The sequence below is a fragment of the Pipistrellus kuhlii genome, unplaced genomic scaffold (assembly GCF_014108245.1).
Source record: "Pipistrellus kuhlii isolate mPipKuh1 unplaced genomic scaffold, mPipKuh1.p scaffold_m20_p_12, whole genome shotgun sequence".
In the NCBI taxonomy this organism is placed as follows: domain Eukaryota; kingdom Metazoa; phylum Chordata; class Mammalia; order Chiroptera; family Vespertilionidae; genus Pipistrellus; species Pipistrellus kuhlii.
In genome coordinates, this window is record NW_023425427.1 from 47,382,341 (window position 1) to 47,410,270 (window position 27,930).

Genomic DNA, 27,930 nt, shown 5'->3' on the forward strand with positions numbered 1-27,930 from the left:
AACTATTCAGATATTTAAAACAAAATTGTTTTCCCCCTTAAATTATATAAATATATCCAGATATTTGAAAAAAAAAAAAGGGGGGGGGGCGGGGAGGAAGGAAATGAATCCTCAGTGGCTGGAGCACACAGCACCTGCAGTTTTGAGCGTTTGACACCAGCTAACAGAAGCTCTGAGAGTCTCTGAAATGTTGAGTGCTGCCTACTCATGTAGATTTATAGTGCTTTCCTTTTGAAACTAAGTCAACAGTGTCTCATTACAGTGATCGTTCCTGACGTTTTAGTGCTATTTACTATCTCTTTTATTTTTTATGAGTACATTCAGAATTTTTTAAGGCCAATTTTTTTTTTAAACAAGGTCAGATTTGCATTTTACACCATTTTTTTTCTTAGCATGTTTTTGAATGTCTTCAAACATATAGAAAAGTTGGAAGGATGTAGTATATATAATGAATTAGTAAATTCATTAACTTATTCGTTAACTCAGTAATTTAGTTTTAAGTAGGGGAAGCAAGAAGAAAATTATTTGCTATTTGAAAATACTGTGGAAACTTGGGGTGAGCAGAGTAAACTTTCCAAATTGATAAATATGCTTCTCTCTTTTTAATATAGTGGTGCCTCAGGCCTGAGGCACAAATTTTTATTTATTTCAGGTTTGTCCTTTACTTTGATCAGAATTGAACCTAAGGAGTAGATGAGCAGATCTTAATATGTCTAGATGAGTCATATGAACATCCGTGCTTTTTCTCTTTTTTAAAAGAAGTTCAAACTCTTGGGCCAGAGTTTCAGGATAGAAAATGATTTCATTTCATTATTGTTCACTGGGGTTATTTATTTTAGAATAGTATTTTTTTATGTAACAGTTTTATGTTACACTTGACCCATTTAAAGCATACAGTTCTCATGGTTTTTAATATATTGATAGAAGTTTGCAACCATCACCATAATCAATTCGAGGACATCTCCATCATTCTAAAAGAGAAGCACTGGCTGGTGTGGCTCAGTTGGCTGAGTATCGGTCCATGTACCCAGAAGTTGCAGGTTCAATTCCTGATGAAGGCACATGGCCAGGTTTCAGGCTCGATCCCCAGTAAGAGGCGTGCAGGAGGCAGCCGGTTGATGATCTCTCTCATCAATGTTTCTCTCTCTCTAAAATCAATAAAAACACATTTAAAAAATACCTCTCTGATTAGCTGTTCACTCCATATTTCCCTCCACCCATTTAATTTAACGCTTCTCAACCCTGGTTGCTCATTAAAACCACCTGGGTGTGGAACATATCAAAAATCAAATACCCCTGACCAGTGGTCGGCAAACCGTGGCTCGCAAGCCACATGCGGCTCTTTGGCCCCTTGAGTGTGGCTCTTCCACAAAATACCACGTACCCTAATTAAGTTAATAACAATGTACCTACTTATATAGTTTAAGTTTAAAAAATTTGGCTCTCAAAAGAAATTTTAATCATACTGTGGATATTTGGCTCTGTTGACTGATGAGTTTGCCGACCACCGCCCCAGACCAAGTGAGTAAAAATCTCTGCCATAAGGTGTAGGCATTTGTAGTTTTAAGAAGGCACAGGTGGTTCTGATTCACAGGGAGTACAAGATGGTATGCTAGCCCAGTGTTTCCCAACCTTCTCTCATGATGAGAATCACCTGGTGGAGTTGTTAAAACACAGATTCCTGAATCCCAACTAAGAAGTGCTAAACTAGAATTTTTGAGAACATATAGGTAAAATTGCATACCTAACTTAGTGCTCTGTATATAAAATCTGTCTTAGAGCACTAGTTAGGTATACAATTCTACCTATATGTTCCCAAAAATTCTAGTTTAGCACTTCTTAGTTGGGATTCAGGAATCTGTGTTTTAACAACTCCACCAGGTGATTCTCATCATGAGAGAAGGTTGGGAAACGCTGTGCTAGCCACTCCTTAATATGCATTCTGGTCACCTGGGGCCTTGTTGAGCCCAGATTCTTTTCTTAGGGCTAGAGTGGGCTCCAGATTCTTCTATGAGGGCCTCCCAGGTGCTGCTGATGCTGCTGGCTCCCCACCACTCTATAAGTAGCAGAGCCATGGGCAGCATTGCAGAACCTCCAGGCTTGCTGGGAGCGCAGGATCTGGGACTATCTGGACCTGGGCCTGCCTGCTGGTATGGTTTCTCAGGTCATGTAGAGGCACCTTAACGTGTAAGAAACCCTGGTGTGGATGACGGTACAGGGAAACTTTCTATCATGCAGGAGTAGAGTCACTCACTTTTATACTGATTGTCCTTGCTGCGAGTGTTCGGCCTTTAGTCATCTATAATGTTTCACGTGTTTACTTATTTATGTTCTCCAGTAGCTAGTTCTTCTAACCGCAGCCTTGTTTTCATAAGAGAATAGGTGTGAGGTATGGATAGGGAGCCTGGGTGGAGAAGCTGAAAGGTTTGTCTTTAGATGGGTGGCACATTGAGAGGTCCAGAATCAATCACCTGAGTTGGCATAATCCAGTAATGCTTATGGAGAGCCCTTACTTACTGAAAGCTGCTTGGCACTATAAGTCAGCAGAGTGCAATCGAGTGACAAGAACCTCAAGTCCCTCCACGGGGGACTGTGGGTGGCAGAAACGGAGGGGAGGGAGCCTCCGGGCACGTTCCCCTCGAGAGAGTGGTGATTCCCTGAGTCTAACATTAACCTGTCATGCTGCCTCAGAGCGTGCTTTGCCACGTATCATGCGGCCTGGGAGAGGCAGCGGACACGCTGGGTTTGAAAGCAGAGAAAGGATAGGAGAAGCTTAGAGGCGTTCCCTGCTTATGCAGTAGGATTCATTTAAAATGGAAGCAGTACGAACATAATTGGAAGCTTTCTGGGCGTGAAACTAATCTGTTCTTAATGGTGTGAAGGACTCTGCTAGTAAACATTTTGGGGTTTAAGTATTTCCCGCTTCTTTTTGTCTTAAGAGCTAACTTGAGTTGTAGTAAAACCCAGTGTGTGGTCATTTGAGTCTGTGCTGAGTTGCCCAGGTGGTTCTGGTTTGCAGTGAGGACAGGACGGGATGCTGGCCACCCTTCACGTGCATTCTCCTCACCTGGGCCTTGTGGCTCCTGTGGCTCCCGGAGGAGCTCTGGAGGGGGCGTTCTCTGGGCTGAACCTGGACGTCAGTGGTGCTCAGACTTCCTGTGCATAAGAATCATCCGGGGAGCCTGTTGAAAGGACATTTTCTCAAGAACACTTGCCAGGATTCTCGTTCCCTCTGTATGTTTGGTGTGAGATTCAGAATCAGTATGTTTGTCTGGCTGGTCGGTGGTGTGGATATGGGCCGCTTGTGGATCACACTTGAGAAATACTGCTTGAGCTCCTGGGAGCTTGATGCTGCTGAGCTGCAAGGAACGATTTGGGGCAGACTAGGAAGTGGTCCTTGAGTGGTTTGTGTCTCCTTGCCTCTGCTTCTTATTTGGGAGGCAAAAAGTCTGTAATGATCCTAAGCCCCAAGGCCCCATGTTCATTGTATCATGCCCATTATGGACAATAGAGAGGCCAAGAGCAGAATCATATAGTTTTTCTGAAGGAAAAGCAATTCGGTGAGAGCAAGCCAAGTGCAGACATAAGTGAGAGAATGTAAGAGATTTAAATCTCATTGCTCTGTTCAATGAAATCTACTACGGCCCTAGCACAGCCGTGTTCTTCCTGGTCAGGTGGATGGCTGCAGGAGCGGGAGGGGAAGAGATCCCTCAGCACCTTCCTGGAAGCCACCACTGGTTTCTAGTGGTTACAGCGCAGGAGAGTGTATCCTCAGAGTGTTTGATGTATGTGTCTGGGACAGGCCTGCAAACCTGCATTTTTGTAAGAGACTTGGAGGTACAGGTGGTCTACTGACCATCCTTTAGATACACTAGATGAGAGTGTGCGTAGCTAATAAAGTTCATGTTGCCTAAGTGGACCCTCCTTAAGCAAGGTTCCAGGGGGATATTTAAGTAGGATTGCAACCTCCAGTGCCTTTGAGGGTGAGGGTAATTGGAAGAACATATAGTACATTTGCCTGCTGTGGTAACATGAGGAGCATATGCCCAATATAAAATCCTAGGCCCCTGAGAATCAACCCTGCAGCACATTCGAGCCCTCTGACAGATGCCTGGGCTCTTCCTGCAATGGCTGAGTGTCGCGCTGTGAATTTTTCAAAGCCTCCCAGGTGGTTTCTGATGCGCTGCTCTGGTTGAGAACTGCTGCCCGATTGTCGCAGGGAGGGAATGGGAGTTCTTCCTTGCCAGACCTTCAGCTGTTTCAGGATTAATAACATTATATATGAAATCTCTCGACTTGTAAATGTTAGGAAACAATTTAGATTTTTAAAAGTACAGCCTAGGCCTGGCCAGTGTTGCTCAGTGGTAGGGTGTCAATGTATGAACCAGGAGGTCAAGGTTCAATTCTTAGTCAGGGAACTGCCTGCATTACACGCTCCATCCCCAGTGTGGGGCTTGCAGACGGTAACCAATCAGTGATGCTCTCTCATCATTAGTGTTTCTCCCCCTTCCTCTCTGAAATCAATAAAAACATTAAAAATAAACAAACAAAAAAACACAATAAGGTAGGCAGACAAAATGTATCTGCTCACAGGCAGTAAGTTTGTGACCTGTGGTTTAGGCACTTAACTGGTTTTAAAAAATTTAGAAGCCTTTTCTAACTGAACAATTTTTATACTAATCCAAAAGAAATCTCTTCTAAGACATCCTTTAGTTCAGGCTTATTTTCCTTCTTCCACTTCTGTTTGGACTGACTTTTCTGTTGGTTAGCCTGAACTCCATTTTTCTGTATATTTAACCAAGTGATTAAGCGCTCGTGAATATTGACCATACAGGAAGTGCAGCAGAGAACTGATATGCGGCTGGTGTTTTGGTTGCAAGGAAGAATAACTGAACTAAATTTTTATTCATATATTATTGGAGGCTCATTTTCTCATTTGCTTTGTAATGTGCTATTTTTCACCCTGAAATGTTATCATGTGCTTTTGCTTTTTATTTTTCCTCTGCATATTCATATTATGGCAGTCTCCTTAAGATTTTCTTCCCTCAGCTGAAGTGAGGAAATAGCTGTGAATTCATGAGCAGTAACTGCTTGTTCCAGAATTCGTGCATTTTTCTGATGTGCCAGACAGTGGCTGACATGCACAAATATCAAATGTTATTTGTGGAAAGGTTTGGTCTGATCCACATCAAGCTGTGCTTCTGAAATAAGGGAATATTAACTGTTTTTGGCAGATAGAATATTCTGAAATGGGTGATTAGGCCAATAGTAGTGGGTGATTAGGCCTCTGTAAACTAAAGTTATGCACTCTGTATGTGTATTTATTCATCCCTTTGTGCAAGACTGTAGTTTATTTACATGGAGAATTGATTTTAAGAACTTTAAGATGAGTTTCCTAAAGGCTAAGGTACTTTGTAATTCATATTGATTTTTTTCCCACTTATCTCTCAAGGCAAATGCATTTGTCCCTTAGGGTGAAAAGAGAAAAACAAGAGGAAGCCCCAAGATAAATGCACAAAGCACTAAGGCCAATTTGTGGTTGTTGATATCAAAACATAGTCCTGTTTAACTAGCTTTTTCTTATTAAACTTTTTTTTGCATTTTCTCTCTGTCATTTGGAAAGACCTTTATCTATTGTATTTTGAGTCCACCATGCAAAGAGCACAGGAAGAGTATTTTGGTTACAAGGAAAGCATGTGCTTAGATGCTGCTGGTGGACAAGCTGGGTGCACTGGAGGAGTTAACCAGCAGCAGAGTGGCTGGAACTTAGAGTTCCAGGGAGGGAGAGGCCTAACTAGAGGCTCTGGAGAGGTGGGCGTGGCCTAGAATATAGCAAGATCATGGCAAAGACTTTGGGTTTTATTTAAAGAGTAGTGGGGGTGGGAATAATGGAAATTCGCTGAAGATTTTTCTTTTTAGCTTATGATTTTAAAATATTAGTCTGAAGGTCTAGAAAAGTTGTAAGAACAGAGCAAAATACTCATATACCATTTGCCCAGATTCATTAGTTCCTTTTATACTTTGCCACATCTGCTTTATCATTCTTTCTATATAGGTACACACACACACACACACACACACACACACACACAGCCCTTCCCCTGCAACCCCTCCCGAACATGCCCTGGCTGGGTGGCTTAGTTGATTGGAGCATCATCCTGTAGACCAAAACATGTGGGTTCAATTCTCAGTCTGGACAGATTAGTATACCTAGATTGTGTCCCTGGTTGGGGCATGTATGGGAGGCAACCAATCAATGCTTCTGTCTCACATCGATGTTTCTTTTTCTCTCCCTCTTCCCCCTTCATCTCTCTAAAATCAATAAACATATCCTTGGATGAAGATTAAAGAAAAAACAAACTCGGAATATTTGGGAGTAGATTGCATATACTGTATTCAGTAGTATGTGTTTCCTAAGAACAAAGTTATTCTCCTATATTATCAGAGTACAGTTATCAAATTGAGAAAATCTAACATTGATACAATACCTCAGACTTTGGAAATTTTGTCCTTTATCCTTTTATACTCCCTTTTTCTAGTGTATAGTAGTTATCTAGTATAGGATCACATGTTGCCTTTAGTTGTCATATCTTTTTAGTTTTTTTCTTAACTACATTTGAGAATATATTTTTTGCTTTTCCTTTTTTTTTTTTTTTTTTTTTTTTGGGAGGGGGATATGAAAAAGGGGAGGGTGGGAGAGATGAAGATGTGATGTGAGAGAGGGATATTGACCCATTGCCTGCTGCAACCTAGGTATATTCCCTGACCAGGAATCAATGACATTTCAGTAAACTGTGCCACCCTCCAGGTCTCTATTTAATCTTTTAAAATCTAGAACTATTTCTTATCCTCTTTTGTGACATTGACAATTTTGAATACCATAAAAGTGATGCTTCTTGGGATATTACATCTGCAGGCACTGAGGTCCATCTCGCCCTCACTGGTGATTTTAATTTTGATCATGCATTCAAGGTGATATCTGGTTTCTCTATAGTTATCATTCTCCTCTTGTAACTAATTAATCTGTGAGGTACTCTGAGACCACACGGGTATCCTGGTTCTCATTAAGCTCACAAGCCCCCCAACCAGTTTTCTCTGTGATGATTTCACTGCTCCACCAGTCCCTTCACACTTAATGCTGACAGTGGAGCAAGAGATAACTTTTAGGAGTAGAAATGACAGGGATCCCTGGAAATCCATATAATGTGTAGATTCGAAAGCTCTACCTTTGTAGATTCTCATTTACAAATCTCAGGCAGGAGCCAGTGTGAATACCTAAAATTTGTATATTTTTAAAAAGTCCCAAAGGATTCTAATGTGGTATTAGGCTTGAGAATCACTGGACAAATTGTTCATATACCAGTTAATGCCATGAAATTTTATAATTACATTAGAAAAAGACCCATAACTTCCTTTCCTTCCACAACTTCATCTTTAAAACGAACATAATTAAACTCTCAAAATGGATATTGAGATAATAAATGAGATTCTAATTTGAATTTATTTTCCTTATAAGAGAAATCTAAGTTATGATGATGTATATTTCACATGCTACATATGATTTTTAAAAATCAAGAAGTTAACTAAATTTAAAACAGTCTGTGTCTACGTTTGAAATATTTTAATGTCTTTTTTTATTGAGATATAATGTAATATACCATAGAATTCATCCTTTTGAAGTGTTCAGTTCAATGGTTTTTATTATATCCACAAAGTTGTTTAACTATAATATTATTGCTAGCTGCTTCCAGAATATTTCACCACCCCAAAAGAAACACCATGCCCATTAGCAGTCAGTCATTCCCGATACTGCATAATCTCAGCCTCTAGAAAACATTACTTTTATCTGTGGGTTTGTCTGTTCCGGACATTTCATATAAATAGAATCATATAATATGTGGCCTTTAGTGGCTGGCTTCTTCCACTTTGCATAATCTTCAAGGGTTATGTGTTGTAGCATGATTAGTACTTGATTCTTTTTTATGGCCAAATAATACATTGCATGAATTACCACATTTTATTTATTCTGCAATGTTTTTGTATGTCTGCCAATGAATTTTTAGTGTTTTGCCTTTTACATTTATTTCTGAAGGCAAACTACTTTTTTTTTATAAGTTACTGAAAAGAAACCTCTTAGTCTTTAAGAATAGTTATTGTTTTTCATTTCTATGCAGATTTCCTTATTACATTTACTATCTTAATGAGGTTTCCGAGAGTCTTGCAGTTCTAAAATATCGACTATCAGCTATTATTATATGGTTTTGTTGTCAAGGTAAGCATTTTGTTTTTTCGGGCAGTGATAATTTCAATAATTGAATATATTATCTAAAGGGATCCCCTGAGATATAGATGTTTGGTTTTATTTAGCATAAAGTAAGCATGACACCATCATTTAATCATTTGTACTATGTAATCAAGCTTCCATAAGGGATTAGAGCCAGTAGAATACATTAATATATTTTATTTTGCTGAAATTACAGAAACTTCAGTACTTAAGGAGCCATGGCCTCTGTGCAGAACACATCGTATACAACTTATTTTTTTAGGGGAAATGATGCTTTATAGGTTTGTGTGTTTTTTTGTGTGTGTGTGTGTTTTTTAAGTGTTTAACAAGTAAATTGCAGCCGTTACCTTAGATATGCTTAGTTTTAATTCACAGATACATTTTTTTGGAGGTGGGTTAGGACCTTCTTTGATAATCTCACAAAACTTTGGTATTTTTCTCTAGAAAATGTGCATGCATGAATGTACTTAAAATTTTGTATATCATTCAGAGGGTTTGTGAATTCTTGTTCTTTCTAGAAAAATCGGGAACAAGAGAATGGGTAAGAAGGGGGTATTCGTGTTCCCGAAAAAGCCCAGCAGAATTAAGGATAGAGAAGAAGCTAGGACAGTAAGTGGGAAGATACAGCAGTAATACTCTCCAAGGCCCGTCAGCCTCTTTGCAGTTCGATTCTTTCTTTTGAACTGCATGTTTTGCTTATGTTTTTATTTACTTTTTTCTCTTTCCCACCCTGGGGAGTCATTGTTCACAGTTTATGATTCTAATTATCTGGGGTTTATACCTGTGACTTAGAATTAGATCTAAAGAATAAGCTGCACACATTGTACAATCTTCTAGTTAGTAACTGCCACTAGAAAGCACCTTACACGTTCTTCTAAATGTGGATTTTTAATTTAAAATTAGTATGGTAATTTGCTGATAAATGTCTTTAAGACCATAAGATGTTATAATGTTTGCCTTATTAGCCTATTTATCTCTAGTATATTTTTATTTTTGGCAATCGTGGCATGTAATTTAATAATATAATTGTTGGATCCCTAACTCAATGTTTATATGTTTCTCTCCAGCCATCACCTGCATCTAAAATAGTGCCACACTTGTGATACCAGCAGACACCTTTGCATTAAATCCCTGCCTATAGACAGGTGATATAGCACAGAATTTCACACTTGAAACCTATATAATTTTATTAACCATTGCAACTGCAAAAAATTTAATTTAAACAAATTCCTGCCTCTCAAAATAGGGATCCTGTAAAACATGGTATGAGGGAGGAATCATTGTCATATGACGTATATATATATTTTCAAAGAAATGTTATAGTCTCCCTATTTGCCTTATCGATAAAAAAATTTGATAAATGTCAAAATTAAAATATTTTTTTGCTCCAAGTCTTTCTTTTCCTGGGAGCTTGTGTGGAAAGGATAAAATGCTTTCATCCTAAAACACTATAGGATATATAATGAGTCACTGTTATTAATATTTAATTTTCTGTTTTATAGTAATAATCATTTTGGAATTTTCACAATAATTTTTAGTATTTAATTTTAAATTTAAAATCTGCAGAGCTTTTTTTTTTAATCTCTTGTTGGCTTCTAACCAGTGCTTTCGAATAAAAATGCAGAGCAGGTAGAGAAGTGCTTTTAAATGCATGTTTGATGCAGTAAGTGCTGCGCGGCGCTTCTGAAAGCGCTAGGGTCACAGCTGCGCACAGGGAAATGCCCGTGACCGCAGCCATTGTCTCCTCGCAGAAAAGGCCATCCCTGTCTGTCGCTGAATTTATGATGGAAATCAAATCCCGGCTTCCCTCCATTCAGAGATGGAGCAGAAAGGTTGAGGTGACCTAAAGGTTACAAATAACTTTTTGACTTGCCTACCACAAGACTAATTTTTTTTTTTTTTAACTCCTTTTTTCTGTTAGGATCGATGTGGTTACTCTAGGAAAGATGAGTCTAGTCACATGCCTTGGTTTACCATTGCTTCTGGGCTGGTCTAGTGGAACCAGGAATTGATCCTGCCTTCCTTCCCCAACTCCGGTCTGTCAAGGGGCACGTGTTAATGTGTGTTGTTGAAAATATTTGGAAGTATTAGGCACCAAATTCTGCCTGCTGCCTGTGCTCTTCCCCTCTGAGCCTCTGGACTATGAAACAATGTACCAGCAGGACTATGACAACTTGGTTTTTAATGATCCGGTCAAAGAGTTTGAAAAGGTTATTTAAGGGAAGTGTGTGTGTGTGTGTGTGTGTGTGTGTGTGTGTGTTACATTTATTCTAGATGTGCCTTTGGCACTGAAAGGGAAACATAAAACACATAAGGCATAGACACAGCTTTCAAGCTGTTTATGTCTACTTTAAGACACAAACCTATCTGCATGATAATCTAATGGTCCCCCATTTGTGGAGTATTCTGTGTGCTGTGGTAAGTACTTTATTTTCAAATAGCGATTAAAACAAATTATGAAATAGGGAAGTGCCGAAGAACTTGCAACACATCAGTTGCTCTATGGTAGGAAAAACCCCACAACAATGCCCAGCGAGGGAGAGGTTAGAGGCACTAAAGGCCAATGAAGGGTGACCTGGTTGCCCGGATTGTATTGATTTTGATCTTTAGAAATAATGTCTTTCTCTTTAAAAAAAAAAAAAAAAAAAAAAAAAAAAAAAAAAAAAGGCAGAATCTATTGGATGTCTCAAGAGTTAGAAAATTCTGATTTAAAAATTTCTGTGGGCTCATTCTGGACACAGCACTTCTCTCTGAAATAAAAAATATAAGATGAGGAGATAAAAATAGGAGACCTCTTTTCTGAGGTCTCAGATTTTAATAGACATTGTTCTTTGAGCCATTTAAGCTTGGCATAGCATTATTAATAGCTGAGGGCCATCGTCACTGCTTCTGCTTTTACAGTACAGGGTTTGGTTCCACCTCTTGTGAGCAGTGTGAAGGTTAGGGCTTTAATGGGTGGCTTGGGTTATATAACTTTAATCTGATTTCCTCATTTTACAGAAAAAGAAATTGCCCAGGGAAGGTTAATTCTCTGCCTGAGATCACAGGATTTGTTGCAGAGCCAAAATGTAAATTTGGATATTGACTCTTAATTCAATGCTTTTCCTCTATTATTTCACCTCACCTCTCCACTTCTACTTATTGTTGTTGTTTTTTTCTTTTCTGAGATATGGGAGTGGCAGTATAACAGTAAATACTTTTTTAAAAAAATATATTTTATTGATTTTATACAGAGAGGAAGGGAGAGAGCTAGAGAGTTAGAAACATCAATGAGAGAGTGTCATTGATCAGCTGCCTCTTGCACACCCCCTACTGGGGATATGCCCGCAACCAAGGTACATGCCCTTGACCGGAATTGAACCCGGGACCCTTCAGTCCCCAAGCCGACGCTCTATCCACTGAGCCAAACCAGTCCCGGCAACAGTAAATACTTTTGGTGATTCTATGTAGGCACTGCTTATATAAATAACAATGATGATGACAGTGCCCAACATTTGTGTTTGTTTTTCAAAACTTGTAAAGCAGTGGCATACAATAAGCTATACATGAGGTTGATTGTATGGTCAACCCATCTATCATTTTGAAGGAAGTAGTGTAGTCAACTTAACTCCATAACTTGAATAGCAGGTTTGGGAATAATTGAAGTTTTTAAGGCATAACCCAGGTTTTGTTTTGGTGTTCTTTTGTACCAGACTATTTCTTTTGTGATCAACCATGCTTCTAATAAAGAGCAAAGTTGACTTGTTTAAATTGTGGATCCTTCACGTACCTTGACCTTTTTCGGTTATATGTTCTTGAAAGAAGTAGAATGGCCAACAATCACTGCGTGAGAGGAAGAAAGAAAACTCTTGAATAATCCACAAATTTAATAATCAGTCCTTGAGTACATCAAGAGTGAACTATACTTAGCCTTATGACATTCTAAATACTCAAATTATAATATTTTAAATAGGAAAATAACTATTTTCTGTCATACCTAAATTAGTATGTACATTATTTAATGCTGCTTTGTTTTGGAAAATGACTCTCTATTTTGCAAAGGCATAATTTTACACTTGTTTTCCATTTTAATTTCTCTTACCTACTGTTAATATTTGATGACTATATTTTTTTATAAGAAACTTATAATTTCGAGCATAATTGATTGATTGCTTTTGGTTCAGTGTGAAGAAGAGTGCAGATGAAATCATAGGGGTTTTTTTTGTGTGTTTTCCCCCCCGCAAAAAACTCAGGCTGGTATGATGCTCTGATCGGCTCTGTGCCTCTCATAGTGCCTGTGATTTTACCTAGTGAAGTGATTCTTACCAGGGCCAGTTTTGCCCCCCTGGGGACACTTGGTATGTCTGGGGACATTTGGTCGCCATGACTAGGGTGAATGCTATTAGCTTCCACAGGGGAGGGGCCAGGAATGCTGCTAAACATATAGTTCATTCGACAACCCCCGTAACAGAATTGTCTGACCCACACGTCAGTACTGCCAAGACTGAGGAACCTTTACGTATGGCAGTTGCACGATGAAATATACTGAATTGGAAAATGCATCCATTCTTTTACTTAAGCATAAGGCCTCATGTATTTTATATGTAATTTACATACCAATTTCTTTGCTTCATTATGCTTAACATAGTAAAACAAAGTTTTTGCAATTATGATTAATTTAGGTTTGTTGTACCCCATTAAAAGAGTAAAATATTAGTAGTCAAACGGTAACAGGAAGATTCATTGTTATTTTGGACTTTACTTCTCCCTTAGGGTTTTCAGTTTGTTGGAATCAATATTGTATGTTTCCTACCATATTTCTACTTAGATCTGACATAATCATTTCTGTGAAAAAGTTAATTATCCAGATGTTGAAATTAATAATTAATCTGAGAATCCTTATCCTACTCTATTCTATTCAATCTTATCTTCAGAGTTCGTCTGAGATACTAAATAGAATTTGCAGAATTCAGCAGCTAGAGCTGAGTTTTCTGCATGTGTGCTTCATTTCTAATCCAACTTTAAAGTCACGTGTCTCATTTCTGTTGACCTGATTTAATTTGGACAAAACTAAATTTCAAAAAGGAGATAGATCCTTCACATTGTTAGGGGTTGAGGATTGGGAAGAGGTAACGAATGACTCAGAAGAGTATTATTAAAAACACTTCAGTGCTTTATAATCACCCAAAAACTATGTGGTGACATGTTGGATTTTCTTTTTAAATAGTTATAAATGCCCCCACTAACTGGCGCATTGGTGGTAGTTATATCTGATGCTCCTCATTTCAGTATGGTGCTTGTCAGAAGGAAAACCCATAGATGAAATAATGGCGGTTCTGTTCTGATCTTTTTACTGATGTTTCCTTGAGTATGACCTATTGAACTCTTAATCTAAGAAGTTTGGGCTATGATGCTTATGTACCTGAGACGCTTTTTGGATTTGTTACATTTGTTACTTAATATCTGTGACAGTCATAGTAGAAGCAAGTTCTAGGTAGGTTTATTATAATTGCCAAAGAGGTTGGAATTTGGAAAAGTGATTTTTATATGATTTGAGTTTTGGCATAAAAAAAAATAGCTTGGAGTGATCCCTTATAATGGCAGTAATCTGATCAGTCAGAAATAGCCCGTGCTTTAGCAAAACCTGCAGCCAGCCAGTGAAGTTAGTGTGTGATAGATTAGGTGAGGGTGAGGTGAAAAGAGAGAGATGGTGTTATAATTCCCAGAAACTGTGTGGTAGTGTCAGAGAGGTGTTTAAGGCGAGTGTTTCAATGTGATGGAAGTGACATGCTTTCCTGTGTAAGAGAAAACAAAAAACTCAGAAAACTTTCTAACTCCTAACAACCCCCCTCGTCTGTGGTGGTTCACTTGCAGCGGTTATCAACTCAGGCAGCACATGAGAAAAGCTGGAGGAGTTTTTTAACAATTCCTCATGCCTGGGCTCCACGCCTAGCAGCCTCAGTGTAACAGAGACCTAGACATTGGTGCTTAGTAAAGAGCTCCACGGATGACCTTGACTTGCAGACCAGGGTTAAGAACCAGTGCTTCATGGCAGTGCATCAGAACCCCTGGGGGGCTGTTGTGTCTGGGCTGGAGCTGAGAATTATTTACATTTCCGATAAGTTCCCAGGTGATACTGATATTGCTGGTGAGATGATCACACATTCTTAAATCATTTTGGTAACTAGTCTACTCCTTCCTTTTTTTTTTTTTTTTTTTTTTTTTTTTTTTTTAAATGGACACTTCTGTATTTTTGAACTTTTGAATTTATAATGACTTTTACATTTTTTGTTGTTAATCCTCACTAAGGACATTTTTTTCCCCCATTGATTTTTAGAGAGAGTGGAAGAGAGATAAAGAGAGGAAGAGAGAGAGAAACATTAATGTGAGAGAGGCACACCAATTGGTTGCCTCCTACAGACACCCCAACTGGGCTGGAGATCAAACCTGCAACCTAGGTCTGTGCCCTAGACCAGGAATCAAACCCCAGATCCTTTGGTGTTCGGGCCGATGCTCTAACCACTGAGCAACACTGGCCAGGACAGCATTTACGTTTTATTTAAAACACATTTTTGGAGAAAGAAGCCACATCCATAATAACTAAAATGTGGTGTAATGCTTCATAGTTAAAAAATATAATGAATTTACAGTTTCTATTAGACTTTTTGAACTATTTAAAATAACTTACTTGTGATTTTTTCCCCTTAAGAATACTTCAGGTTTCAGATTTTATGATATAAATGTAAATATGATGTATATGTTTATATATATTTCTAGGTATCTACATGCACATAGCCCAAAGGAAAAGATTTATCCTCATTCAAGAGAAATCTCCAACATTTTCAGTTTAAACAGTGTGTTGTTTGAGATGGGAGAAACATTTTCTTCTTCCTCTTAAAAATCCTGGGGGAACTCGGTGCCCTGCACTGAGAGGAATGGTGGGGGAGGGGAATGGAGAAGGAGAGACGGTGCTTAGGAGTTGGGGCGATGTTAGAGAACATGGAACCTTCCAGGTTTGTAAAGAGAGAGCAGGAGGGGAGACATGACTTTCAGGAGTGCCGGCATCAGGGATGGAGAGGAGATGGCTGCTGGATCAGGAGCTTGGTCGGTCAGAGAGCTGTTAAGTGGCAGAGAGTCTGTTCTCAGATTCGGGTCTCTCAGACTCTCCAGGTTCATTCTCTTTTTCTGCAATAACAGCTTAAAGGAAAAAACATGTCAGTTCTAATGAGCCAACTGTGCAGCAATGCAACAAATGAGAGTTTGTGGCAGTTATGAATTCTGCAAAAAAATCTCTAGATGGCATTGGCTTTTTTTTTTTTTTCCTTTTCTGCTATATTTGGATATTAAGAATGTGTAGTCCTGAAATGATAGTTTCCAATGTGACTTCCTGTGTTTTTCAGAAATCATCCTCAGCCTTTGATCACTGTGCTTGAGCACAGACCTGATTGCTGGCCCGTGCTTCTGCAGCAGCTGACAGCTTTTTTCCAGCAATGCCCTGAACGGTAATGTAAAGTGAAATAAGCGAGGGCCATGGACTGGCGTATGCTAATTTTAAACTCGGCTTTTCCTTTTTTTAAGCTGCTTTGACTACAGTGTCTTCTCCTGAAGAAAAGTCTTTGAGAGTATATAGTTTAATATTTTTTAAAATATATTTTATTGATTTTTCACAGAGAGGAAGGGAGAGAGATAGAGTTAGAAACATCGAAGAGACAAACACCAACCAGCTGTCTCCTGAACACCGCCCCCCCTGGGGATGTGCCCACAACCAAGGCACATGTCCTTGACTGGAATTGAACCTGGGGCCCTTCAGTCCGCAGGCTGACGCTTTATCCATTGAGCCAAACCGTTTTCAGCTGTAGTTTAATATTTTTAAGAGTAAAACAAAAACCTCCCATATTTTTTTCTTAAAATATATATTTTATTGATTTTTTACAAAGAGGAAGAGAGAGAGGTAGAGAGCTAGAAACATCGATGAGAAAAAAAAATTGATCAGCTACATCCTGCACACCTCCCATTGGGGATGTGCCCACAACCAAGGTATATGCCCTTGATTGGAATCAAACCCAGGACCTTTCAGTCTACAGGCTGACGCTTTATCCACTGAGCCAAACCAGCTAGGGCCTCCTGTATTTCTTCATTGTTCAGATAGTAAATATGAGAACAGCTATTATTAAAGGAGTTAAGCATTGGTTATTTACGAAAGTTGATTAGAAATATTCAGTAAACTACTACAACTTTTAAATTTCTTAAATGATAAATCATTTAAAAAAACATTTTTATTGATTTCATAGAAGAAGGGAGAGAGAAATAGAAACATCAATGATGAGAATCATTGATCAGCTGCCTCCTGCATGACCCCCTCTGTGATCAAGCCCTGACAGAATAGAACTGGTTCATAGATTGGCACTTAATCACTGAGTCACACCAGCTGGGCTAATGATAAATCATTATAATAGTTGTGTTAAACAATTAACATAAGTCAATTACTTTTTCCTAGCAATAATGTAAAATAGTGTATAAAGCTTTGATACTCCATACGTAATATATTTAGAAGATATAACATATGTGTGTGTGTGTATATATATATATATATATATATATATATATATATGGTAAACACTGCCTTTATAATTACTCAAAGTGTGTATATACATTTTATGTAGGGAAACCATATATACATATATATATATTTATTAATATTAATATTCACACAAGGACATGCTTTATTGATTTTAGAGAAAGGGATCTGGGAGGGAGAGAGAAACATAAATGTGAGAGTGAAACATTGATCAGTTGCCTCTCACACGTGCCCCAACCAGGGATTGAACCACAACCTCAGTATGTGCCCGGACTGGAAATCAGACCCACGACCTTTCCATGTATGGGGTGGTGCCTCAACCAACTGAGCCACCAGCAGGGTGGGGGCGTTATTTTATAATTAAGTTCTGCATTCATTTATACTAGTAGAAGGCCTTGTGGTGTTAAAAACTTCACCTTCATGGAACTGACAAATGCATAAATGGACATTGATGTCAGGGTCCCTGGACCAGGATACTGGAGTCTAACTTACTTTCCAGCGGAGGGAGCTGAGGGATATTAAATGACTTGCTCAGGTCACATGGCAAGTTAATGGTGGAGTTGGCTGGAAGCCTCAGATTTTGACTCTCCTTTCAGGCCTTTCCCCACCCCTTCTTCCTTCGTGGTAAACAGAAAGATTAAAGACATATATGTAGAGATACTCGATTACATTTTTAAACATTCTTAATCAGTTTGGGATTTCAGGTTAGGTTTTATTATTTCCCTTTTCTCCTTAAGCCCTGGTAATTTCATACATATGTACTAAAGTGATAGTTAATTATTACATACCACATCGGTCATGCAATATATAAAATCGGAACGGATTAAGCCAAGGAGAGTTTTAAATGCATAATAGTATATTGTCCTTAAGAAAGTGCAACATTGTGCTTCTGATGTCAAATAGTAACAGCATCTTGGAAATATGTTTTTGTATATGAACCTTGCATTTCACCTTCAGCATCTCAAAGTGGGAGAAAACTGATAAGCTATTCGTGGATGTTCTTGACACCTGGAGAGTATTTATTCCGTGGGGACACATTGTTAGAGAGAAATGGGGAGACAATGTTTCTTAAATCTCTTTTCTGGAAACCTGCGCTTTGTAGTCTAACTCATAATCCATCATCTGCTTGCTTGATCTACGAAGCTGCTTTTAGTTTCCTAAAGTGGATGGTTTGATAAAGAAATATGTTTCAGTAATAATTATTACCTCAAAAAAGGCCCTTTGAGGGTTTTTTTTGTTTTTTGTTTTGTTTTTTTAGATTGTATAAGTATTTTTGCTCTTGAGGAAAAAAAAATTAACCTCCAGACTCTGAGTTCCATTAGAGCAAGCATCTTAATCTGTTTTTGTTTCTAGCACATAGAAGAGTGAATGGTATGGTATTCGGTACATTTTGCAAAGCGAATAAATAAATGAATTAAATCTTATCAATTTGATAACTGAAGATTATTATTGTGAGTGGTGTTTTGAAATCACACTGCTGTGGAATCTATGTTATAAAGTCACATTGTCAATCATAATTCGAATAGCATTTCCTTCATGCAGCATACCTTTCTTTTGGCGATTTTCACTTTCTATACTCACGTTCAGGAACAAAGCTGATTGCCCCTGTTAGAGTCTATGCTTCTGAAGAATAGATACTGCCTGGTTTATCTTTATATATAATACTTTTTTATGTATAATAAATATGAAAAACATTAACATTTTAATTGGTATATGCAAATTGTAAAACTACTCTAAATTTAGTGTAACTGAATCAGTTAATTTAATGATCGACTGAGCGAGCATCTCTTTGAAGGCCTGCTGTGTACAGTTATTGGTTGGTTATACAGAAGTAAACAGAAACCCATGGTGCATGCCCTCATTTAGCTTATAGTCTGGCAAGGGATGAAGATATTGAATTATAACGACAATAAAGTCATTGTCCTTTGGAAGCATATAATAAGGCTCCGACCCAGGATAGGTATCAGGGAAGGCCCTCAGGAAGTCATTTTAAAGGAGAGAACTGAAAGACGATAGAAATTAGGCAAAAGAAGGAACAGGAAAGGGAGGAAGGGGACAGAATTACAGGCAGCGGGAATGGAAAGGGAGAAAGAAGCCTGGATGACTAGAGGAGGGATTCAGGGGAGAGGGGAGAAGAGCCAGAAAGGAGGCCGGAAAGATAAGCAGCGGCAAAATTATGGAGGTTTGTGAACGGGACTACATATTTTAAGGGTAAACTCTTTCAAGCTAGTTAATGACATGATGAAATTTTACATTTGAAAGGTCATTTTGGCATTTTAGTAACTTTGGACTTGGAGTTATTGGGATATACACTGAGTGGCTAGATTATTATGATCTCTGAATGCATAATAATCTGGCCACTCAGTGTATTTGTATCTCAAATGAATACCACAGGTATTCTAGACTTTTGCTGGAGATCAACCACCTATTTGCCCTGAGCTTTCTATCAGCCAGTGTAAAGGGGGAAACTGATCAGATGCATGATTTATAGTATCTTTGATAACAAATAAATGAGGTACTTAAGAGAAGTACACTGAGTGGCCAGATTATTATGCGTTCAGAGATCATAATAATCTGGCTACTCAGGGTATATTGAAATCTAAAGATACAAAAGATTGGTAATGTTTGCCTTCCTCCTCTTCATAGGAATAGCTCGCGAGGAGGGACTTGGCAGGTCACTTCACCTCTCTCTGCCTTAGTTTCTGCATAATTGGGATATAATATATTTTTATAAGTTTGTAGTGAGGATCAAATTACCTTAAAGGCATAAGGCGCAGTTAGTTGCACACCCTGTTCACAAGTAAATATTAACTTATAATCTTCTTATGTTGTCTCTGTGGCTTTGTTTTATATAGAACCTCATGTACAGAGTTTTTCTGAATGTGCATACCTGAATTTTATTCCTAGAAAATGGGTCTTGACATCTATAATTCTTGAAAGGTTCTCAGCTGAGTCTGCTGTTCACCAAAGACAGATGCTGGAGATGTAATGTGAGATACAGATGCTGTTCTAGTGTGCCATACAGATGCTATTCTAGGGTGAGATGTACTAGGTAGATGCTGTTCTAGGGTGCTGTCAATTTCTCCAGCGCACAAGGCACTGTTTGGTAGGTCCTTGAGCAGAAGAATCATGAAAAGTAGTGAACACCTGCTAACACAGTTCATGATGGGTCATGAGCTAATAGGTGACACTCGGATGCTTGTTTGCTTGATACTCCGTGACTGGCTTTTGTGTCACATGATTTGCAGGTCGGAAGCTTCATGCGTCCAGATAATGGCACCATTTCTCTGGTATCTCTATTGTGAACCATCCCAGTTGCAAGAATATGCCAAACTCAGACTAGCCCTGCTGAAGGTCCTCCTTCAACCCCGGGTTCTTCATGACGAAGAGCAGCCATCGGTGCTGGAGCAGCAGATCCTTCAGCTGTGTTGCGACATGGTCCCGTGTTTGCAGGTAAGGCCTTTCCTCCTGCCCTCGGAGCACCAGTGCGTGCTGGCTGGCTCTGTCACGTGTAAAGTAGAGCCCCTGTGACTTGGCAAACTCGGGCACAGTCCTGGCTCCGAGAAAGCTTGCAGGCTTTTGGAAAGGATGAAGGAACCAAATCCAGATTTAACACCGATGCATACAATGTTAACTAAATTCACAGATATGTAAATCAGCACACTCCATGTTCGGATTAGTAGGAGTGAAAACTTTCCTTTGCTTAAGAAAGGCTTCTCAGGAAAAAAGAATCGAGTTGAATTTCTCCTTGTGCAAGAGACTAAGTGAGTTATCAGAAAAAAAGAAAAGAAAAAAGATCTCTTTGTGCAAATTGGAAAAAGGTGTATCTCGGGGCGGGCAGAGCCTGGGACCCAGGGCTGACCGGCTGCGTGCTGGCTCGGTTTCCGTTTCCATGTGTCCCCTTACGACATGTGCGAGGCCCTGACGGGTCTTGCTTTTGAGAAGCCCAGGGTCTAGTAAGGGAGTTAAACCAAGTATATAAATTTTCATAATTCAAAGTGGGTGGATGAAAGATGTATAACAGAGGTGGTATGGATAAAATGCCTAGGGAGTTCAAGGGAGAGATAAATCTGAGCTAATATCTCTATAACAGCAGATTAAAACACACACACACACACACACACACACACACACACACACACGCACACCAAAAACTGCAGTTGCCAGTGTGCTGTGATTTAATGGAGTGGTTCATTTGTCAGGCCATCCCGTACCATCATCCGGGTTTGTCCGTTGCCTAGAATCTGAGCACCATGCTGCTTAGCGGATGAAGGGAATATTTTTCAAAATGATCACTTGTGGTCACAGATGACCTGTTTAAAGCTATGTTAGCAAGGAATGATGAGAGTGACTCTTGCCTTTGTGACTCAGAAATTGGTCTTTCTGTAATCAAGGTAGAGAAAAGGGAATTAACATGAATTCTCCTGTGGCTTTTCCCAAGCTTTTGTTCTGTGTGGGCAATACAGCAATGTGGTGAGCATCTTGAACTAGGGTACACTCTGCCACACCTTACTAGCGTTACCCTGCTCTCTGCTCTGGAATAGAGGTTTGTCTTCATCTTCACGAGCCTTTATGGACAAGCCTAAATACTTATCAAAGTGAGCTCTGGAATATTTCTGGGAATATGCAACTTGATAATATAGTTGAGATAGGTAAGAGAAAAAAAGTGGGGGATACACCATTTGAAACAAATTGAACTAGCAGCATAAGCATATTTAATCACTGAACGTGTTGGCTTTTTAGAATGAGGAATCTGAACACAGCAATGTAATCCATGTTCCCACTGATTACAGGCATTTCTTATATTCTTTAAAAAACTATTTTGCAAGGAAACTCTCCCTTCCCTCCCTCCTCTCTTTCCTTCATTCTTTTTAGCAAGTACTTCTAATTTACCTGCATTTTCCCAAGACTTTACTCATTAGTCACAATTCTTCTCTGAAAAAAAAACAAGCTTTTTCAAAAGTCTATCTGCATCCTACGTTGTTTTTCTCTGCCTTCTTTTCCCCCCGCTCCTTTCCATCTCTTCTTCCTTTCTTTCCTTCATCAATTTCATACTTCTCCATATGAAATGGTTTCCTGGCTTCACTGTCCTATGGCAGGAATTCTCTAGTTTATTGGCTCTCAGATTGTGTTACTATGAAATGTTCCTCTTAGTGCTGAATACAGTACTGAGTACCTGAATAGAATCGCATTCATTAAAAGTTTTTTAGAAATAGCCATGCCACCCTACCGCCCTGTGATCAGAGGGCGGTCAGTGGAACTCCTATTGCCTTTTCTTCTCCTGCCAGCTGCCCTTCAATTTATATTTTCTTTATTGGGACTTACCTGTCTTAAACTTGACTGTTGACTTTGGTCCTAGCAGTTCTTTCTTTATCATTGTGGCTCTTGTCATCACACATGTTACCATTGTATAATACATGATCTATTTCTACTTCAAAATTGTTCTTGTTAAGAATTGTGGTAATGATAAAGATTAGAGAGCCTTTAATAAAACTTTTTTATTATGGAAAATTTCAGTTATGCACCAAAAAAATGCATTTAAGGAAATGTCAGACATAAGGCTTTACTTAATTTTAAATCTCTTCCTTTTCTTGGTGGCCTTTTACCGCTTCCACTCTATATTTACAAAAGAGCAAAATAATTTACTGAACCTTTTACATTTATTTTTTTTATAACTTGGTATTTTTGGACTATCTCCTCCCCCTTGATCTAATATCTTTCTTTCTTTCTTTTTTTTAAATATTTTTTATTTTATTATTAATATGTTTTTATTGATTTTTTTACAGAGAGGAAGAGAGAGGGATAAAGAGTTAGAAACATCGATGAGAAACATCGATCAGCTGCCTCCTGCACACTCCCTACTGGGGATATGCCTGCAACCAAGGTACATGCCCTTGACCAGAATCAAACCTGGGACCCTTGAGTCCGCAGACCAACGCTCTATCCACTGAGCCAAACCAGTTTTGGCTATATCTCTTTTTCTCTTGTTTGCTAGGAATTAATTTTTTTCTCTCTGTATAACTTGGGGTGGTAATGACTGGTAAAAGGTATAGCTGGTCAACTGTAGGCTTTCCTGTTGATGAATTTAACAGACACAGGCTCCTGATCGAAGCAGATGGTTCATTGTTTGTAATCTAATCTCTGGGAAATGCCAGTGTGTCTGCTAGCAGGACCATATCCTTAGTGCCGACTCCAGAATTGTAATCAGAACAGCTGGCCTTGAATTGAATTGAGATTTTTCAGGAGCATCCATGTCTTTCCCATCTAATCCATTAGCCTGTGGAGAAGATACCCTGCCATGTGAACATGGTCTTTCCTCCTGCCTGCTGAGAGTGGAAATGATGCCCTCAGTTAAGGTGCTCTGAGCAAATACCTTGCAGATGAAGGACTTATAGTGAATTAGAATAACATGCTAGCCCTTTACCATCAGGCAATTATGTTGCAGTTGTAGAAAGGAGAGTTCATTTGAAGAACCCAAAACCAACTTTAAATTCCTTTAGATGTTGGCACTGTCATGTAATTTGTCTTAGATCTGCAATCAGAGAAGTTAGAAAAATAAATGAAAACAATTGGTGCCAGGCAGCAGTAATAAAAACAGGAGCAATTGTTTTGTGTACCATAGTGACAGAAGGAAAAGGCAGAGATGTACAGTTTAATCCCCTCTGAGTTCTGTACATTTATGCATCTCCTTAAGACCGTATAAGTTTTAAGGCAAATGTATTTGACATTTATTGTGTAGTTTAAAATTATTCTTTGGTTGGTACTTTATTGTAATGATATATAACGACTTGTTAAAACAGATAAAGGATTTGATGCAGACAACAGAAGCGATGCTGTTTATCGAGGAAGTATATTTAAGCCTTTCACGTCACCCTGGTTTCTGGAAAATTCAGCTTGCCCAGCTGACCCTGCAGCTGCTGTGTGTCTGTGAAGTCAGCTTGAAGATCACTGGGGAATGCACGTTGTTAATTCACCTTCTGGAGCGTAGTGTTGAACTGCTGAAGGAGGTAAGGACAGTAAAAAAATTTAATGCATCATTTATCACTTCAGTGGGTCTTACATAAAGGAGCTGGGTGGGTGTGCACTTATACTTTATCATATCAAAGGGGTGTGTTGCTCTCATATGATTGGATCATACTAATGTACAACTACTACTAATATCATTTATTATAAAAATGAATCATTAAATACTCTGTATCTGCCACTCTGTCACTTTCCCATTTACTCATGTAGGACACAAGTAATGAACATTTATTATATGGCAGACCCTGTGGAATACATAAATGAAAAGTTGCATTCCGTGACCTCAAGGGGCTTACAGACATGCAAATAAATGATTACAATACAGTAAGGTGAATGCTTTGCTGTATTTAAAGGGCACATTAAGGAAAGGAGGGTATGAGTTCAGATGTGTGAAGGCTGAATAGGAGTTGGCCTGGTCCACACCAGAGACTGGGAGGCATTCTGGCTGCAGGAACAGCGTGTGCCCAGGCACAGACACATGAGAAGCAGGGCAGCATGGCCCACTCAGAAAACGAGAAGGTGTTGAGTATTGTTGAAGGGTCAAGGTATAGGAGATAAGGCCTACAGTTGAGTTCGCATTTTATCTTCTAGGCCAGTGGTCCGCAAACTCATTAGTCACCAACAGTACAATGATTGAAATTTCTTTTGAGAGCCAAATTTTTTAAACTTCTTCTAACGCCACCTCTTCAAATTAGACTTGCCCAGGCTGTGGTATTTTGTGGAGGAGCCACACTCAAGGGGCCAAATTGCCACGTGTCTCGAGCCGCAGTTTGCCGACCACAGTTCTGGGTAATAGCATGCTATTGGAGACCTTTGAGCAGAGAGGGGCCCTGCTAGTTTGTGTGCGGTGGTTATTCTGATGGTAGAGTGGAGGAGGGTTTAGAACAGGGTAACCCTTAGGGGGCAGGAAATGAGGAGGGATGTCTTAGACAGCTAGGACTGCCGTAAGAAAATATCATAGACTGGGTGGCTTAATCAACAGCATTTTTTTCTTGCAGTTCTATAGACTAGGAAGTCCAAGGTCAGGATGTTGGCTGATTTGAATCCTAGCAAGGGCTATCTATCTTCCTTTGCTTATGTCCTCACATAGGAGAGAGAAAGGGTGAGCTCTTAATTGTTCATTCCTGTAAGGATATCAGTCCTCCTGGAATAGGGCTCTGCTCTTGTGATTTGGTTTAACTTTAATTGCTTCTTTATTCAACAACTGTTGCCTTGGCAGGTAGGGCTTTAGCATGTGAATTTGGGGTTAGAAGGACACAGCAAGGGGTTTACAGCAAGGGGCTAATTAGGGAAATGAAGATGGGAAAATAAAAATATAGGAGATGAAACCAATAGGGCTTTGTGGTGACTAGATGGTCAAGGAGAGGGTCCTTGGTAGATTTTTAGTTTTCTATTTTGGACAACTGGATAGTGTCCTTCACTTTTGGAAGTGGTAGCTGATGTTAGAAGGAAATTGGCAACTTTGTTTTGAGATATGCTTGGTTTAATGTATGTATGGATCATAAACAGTTGGCTGTATGGTTTTGAAAGTCAGGATAGAAGCCTAAGCTAAAGGTATAGATTTGTAGACATTTAATTTAGAGTGAGAGTTTTAAATTTTAACTACGGGGTTGCATGATAGGGCTTGGGTTGGAACTCAGAGACTGTTGATATTTGGAGTGTACTGATGGGAGGAGTCTGGGAAAGTAGGGCCATAGGTTGTATGACAAGCAGAAGAGATAGCCTTCTTCAGACAGGTGACATGAAAATCAAGGGCAGGAATCTCTTAAAAAGGGGAGTGGTCAGCATTGCTGTGGAGAGAGGATGTGAAGTAAGATCAGAAAGATATTTTTATGATGCAGCAGGTGGAAGTTTATTGTCCACATTAGAGGAAGCAGTTTCAGTGCAGAGGTGGTGGAGGAACAAATTGGATTAAGGGAGTGAATGGCAGGCAAGGAAATGGAGAGAGTGAATGTGTTTTGGTGAAAGATGAAGATTCAAGTAATTCAGAGATCATAATAATCTGGCCACTCAGTGTATATAAAAGCATAATATACAAATTGATCAGATGGCGGCACAACTGGTCACTGACCACCAATAGTCAGATGTTCAATGCAGGCGCTGCCCCTAGCCTACAGGCCCTGATCTCCCAATTGGGGCCTGATGGCCAACCTCTTGATCCCTCCTCCTGGCCAGCAGGCTCCTATTGCCTGATGGAGAATGGGGATGGAGAATGGGGAATCGGGTGGGTGGTGGTGGGTGGGTGGTGGTGGATGCTGGCGGCACCAGGCTGAGGCAGGTGCAAGTGGGACCCTGATCTCCCAGCTGGTGGCCCCACCCACAGAGGGTGGGCTGCAGTGGTGTCAGGGGGCGGGGCCGGCTGCCAGCATCCGGAGGAGATTGACCTGATCACAAGCCAGGCCTAGGGACCTTACCCATGCACAAACCTTATGCACCAGGCCTCTAGTATAATAGATATGTATAGTAGTGATGTGCATTGATAACATACAGTAATATACTGTATATCTGTCATGTATTATGTAATGCCTATTATATGTTAATAAACACATACTATGCTACATACTATGATAAAATATCAAATCCCCTCAGATGTATAACTATATCCATATTATACATTTATATAATATACATATGGTTTTTATATAATTTATATAATTTTTCTACATAATTACCTTTTGGGTATATAATAAGTAATATATAGAAAAATATAGATAGATAATATTTTATGGATAAATGTTATATAGAAAATATTATATAAATTACCAAGAGTTGTGTGTTTTTAACTGTACCTCGTATTGTTTCTTTGTGCTTGTACTATTGATAGATTCATTTGCATAGTGACATGATTATCAATTATAATTTTATAGAGTTTAGTCGTTTTTACTATCATTCTCTGACCATCTTGTTGTATATCTGCCCCTCCCCACACTACACATTTAGCATATATTTAGTAAGCATCTTCTGTGGCAAACACTTATATGATACAAATAATTAGATAAAAACAGACAAGGTTTGTGAAGCTTACAAGCTAGTGTGCATAAAAATCACTAGGCAGAGTTTATTAAAATGCAAATGCCTGGGGCCTGCCCCTAGAGAAATTGAATTAGCAGGGCTAAGTGAGGCTTAAGCATCTGTATTTTAAAGTAGGCCCTCAGGTCTGATACAGCTTCCTTACACTTCATTTTTCCTACCTTCCTGTTCACAGCAGCGTCCCTAGCACATCACCTGGTACCTAGGTGGTGCTCAAAAGTGTAGACTCCAAGGGAAGACTCCGATGGCATTTCCCTCCCTTTTTTAAAAAAATATTTGCCTTCCCTTTTTAGGTGGACTCGGAGTTAGCCTGGGTTCCCCCCAAAGTAAACAGAAGCAGACCCTGGGTTTCCCCAAAGCAGAGGCTGATGCAACAGGCATTCATGTGCAAGTGCAGTCACAGGAAGCACATGGTAGGGGCGCAGGAAGAGCGAAACACTGACCGTGGGAGAGGCCATATAAATATTATCAAGCTTGCCACTGCTGCAAGCACCGGTTGCTCCATCCCACAGAGCATTCTGAGTAGCAGTATGAAATGTCTCAAACCCTCCTGTGGGACCCGGAATATAGAGGGAGATATTTGTACTTGGGCTTCTGTTGCCTCGTTGGCAAGTTTTAGCTCCCCATGCTTCTGGATGTCTCATTGGTCTGAAGCAAGAGTAACTACAGCAGTGTTTGAAGTGGCACATGAGATGTCCAACACAGCGTCTATGAAAAGATCTCATGAAATGGTACCAATATGTAGTGTCTGTTAGAAATCAAACGAACAAGCTTGTAACCTCTCAGAAGTGAAAGCAGTGTGAGGTCATTTAGTTTCATCCTCCACAATGGCTTTTCCTTACTTTTGGTGTCTTGCATCTCCAGCTCTTTCCCTGCACCCTCTGTTCTGAACAGGCTACTCTTGTTTCTGCCTTCAGACCTTTAATTTCCCACCACGTAAGATGGGTCTAGACTGTTTCAAAACCCCGAAAAGCCGCTTTGTGACCTTTCAGGGACCACTTGTGTGGAAAAGGCTTTCCTGTGATAGCATTCGAAT

At 39.4% G+C, this 27,930-nt stretch overlaps 1 protein-coding gene across 1 annotated transcript in view; it reads left to right on the plus strand.

The window, feature by feature from the left end:
* The window catches only part of FOCAD (focadhesin), a 262,856-nt gene that overhangs the window by 53,850 nt on the left and 181,076 nt on the right, over nt 1-27,930 (plus strand). Inside the window, exons 6-8 of the mRNA XM_036434175.2 lie at nt 15,664-15,765; nt 20,090-20,294; nt 23,642-23,848. Coding sequence (XP_036290068.1) covers nt 15,664-15,765; nt 20,090-20,294; nt 23,642-23,848 — 514 coding nt within the window. The remainder of the gene's footprint in view (nt 1-15,663; nt 15,766-20,089; nt 20,295-23,641; nt 23,849-27,930) is intronic.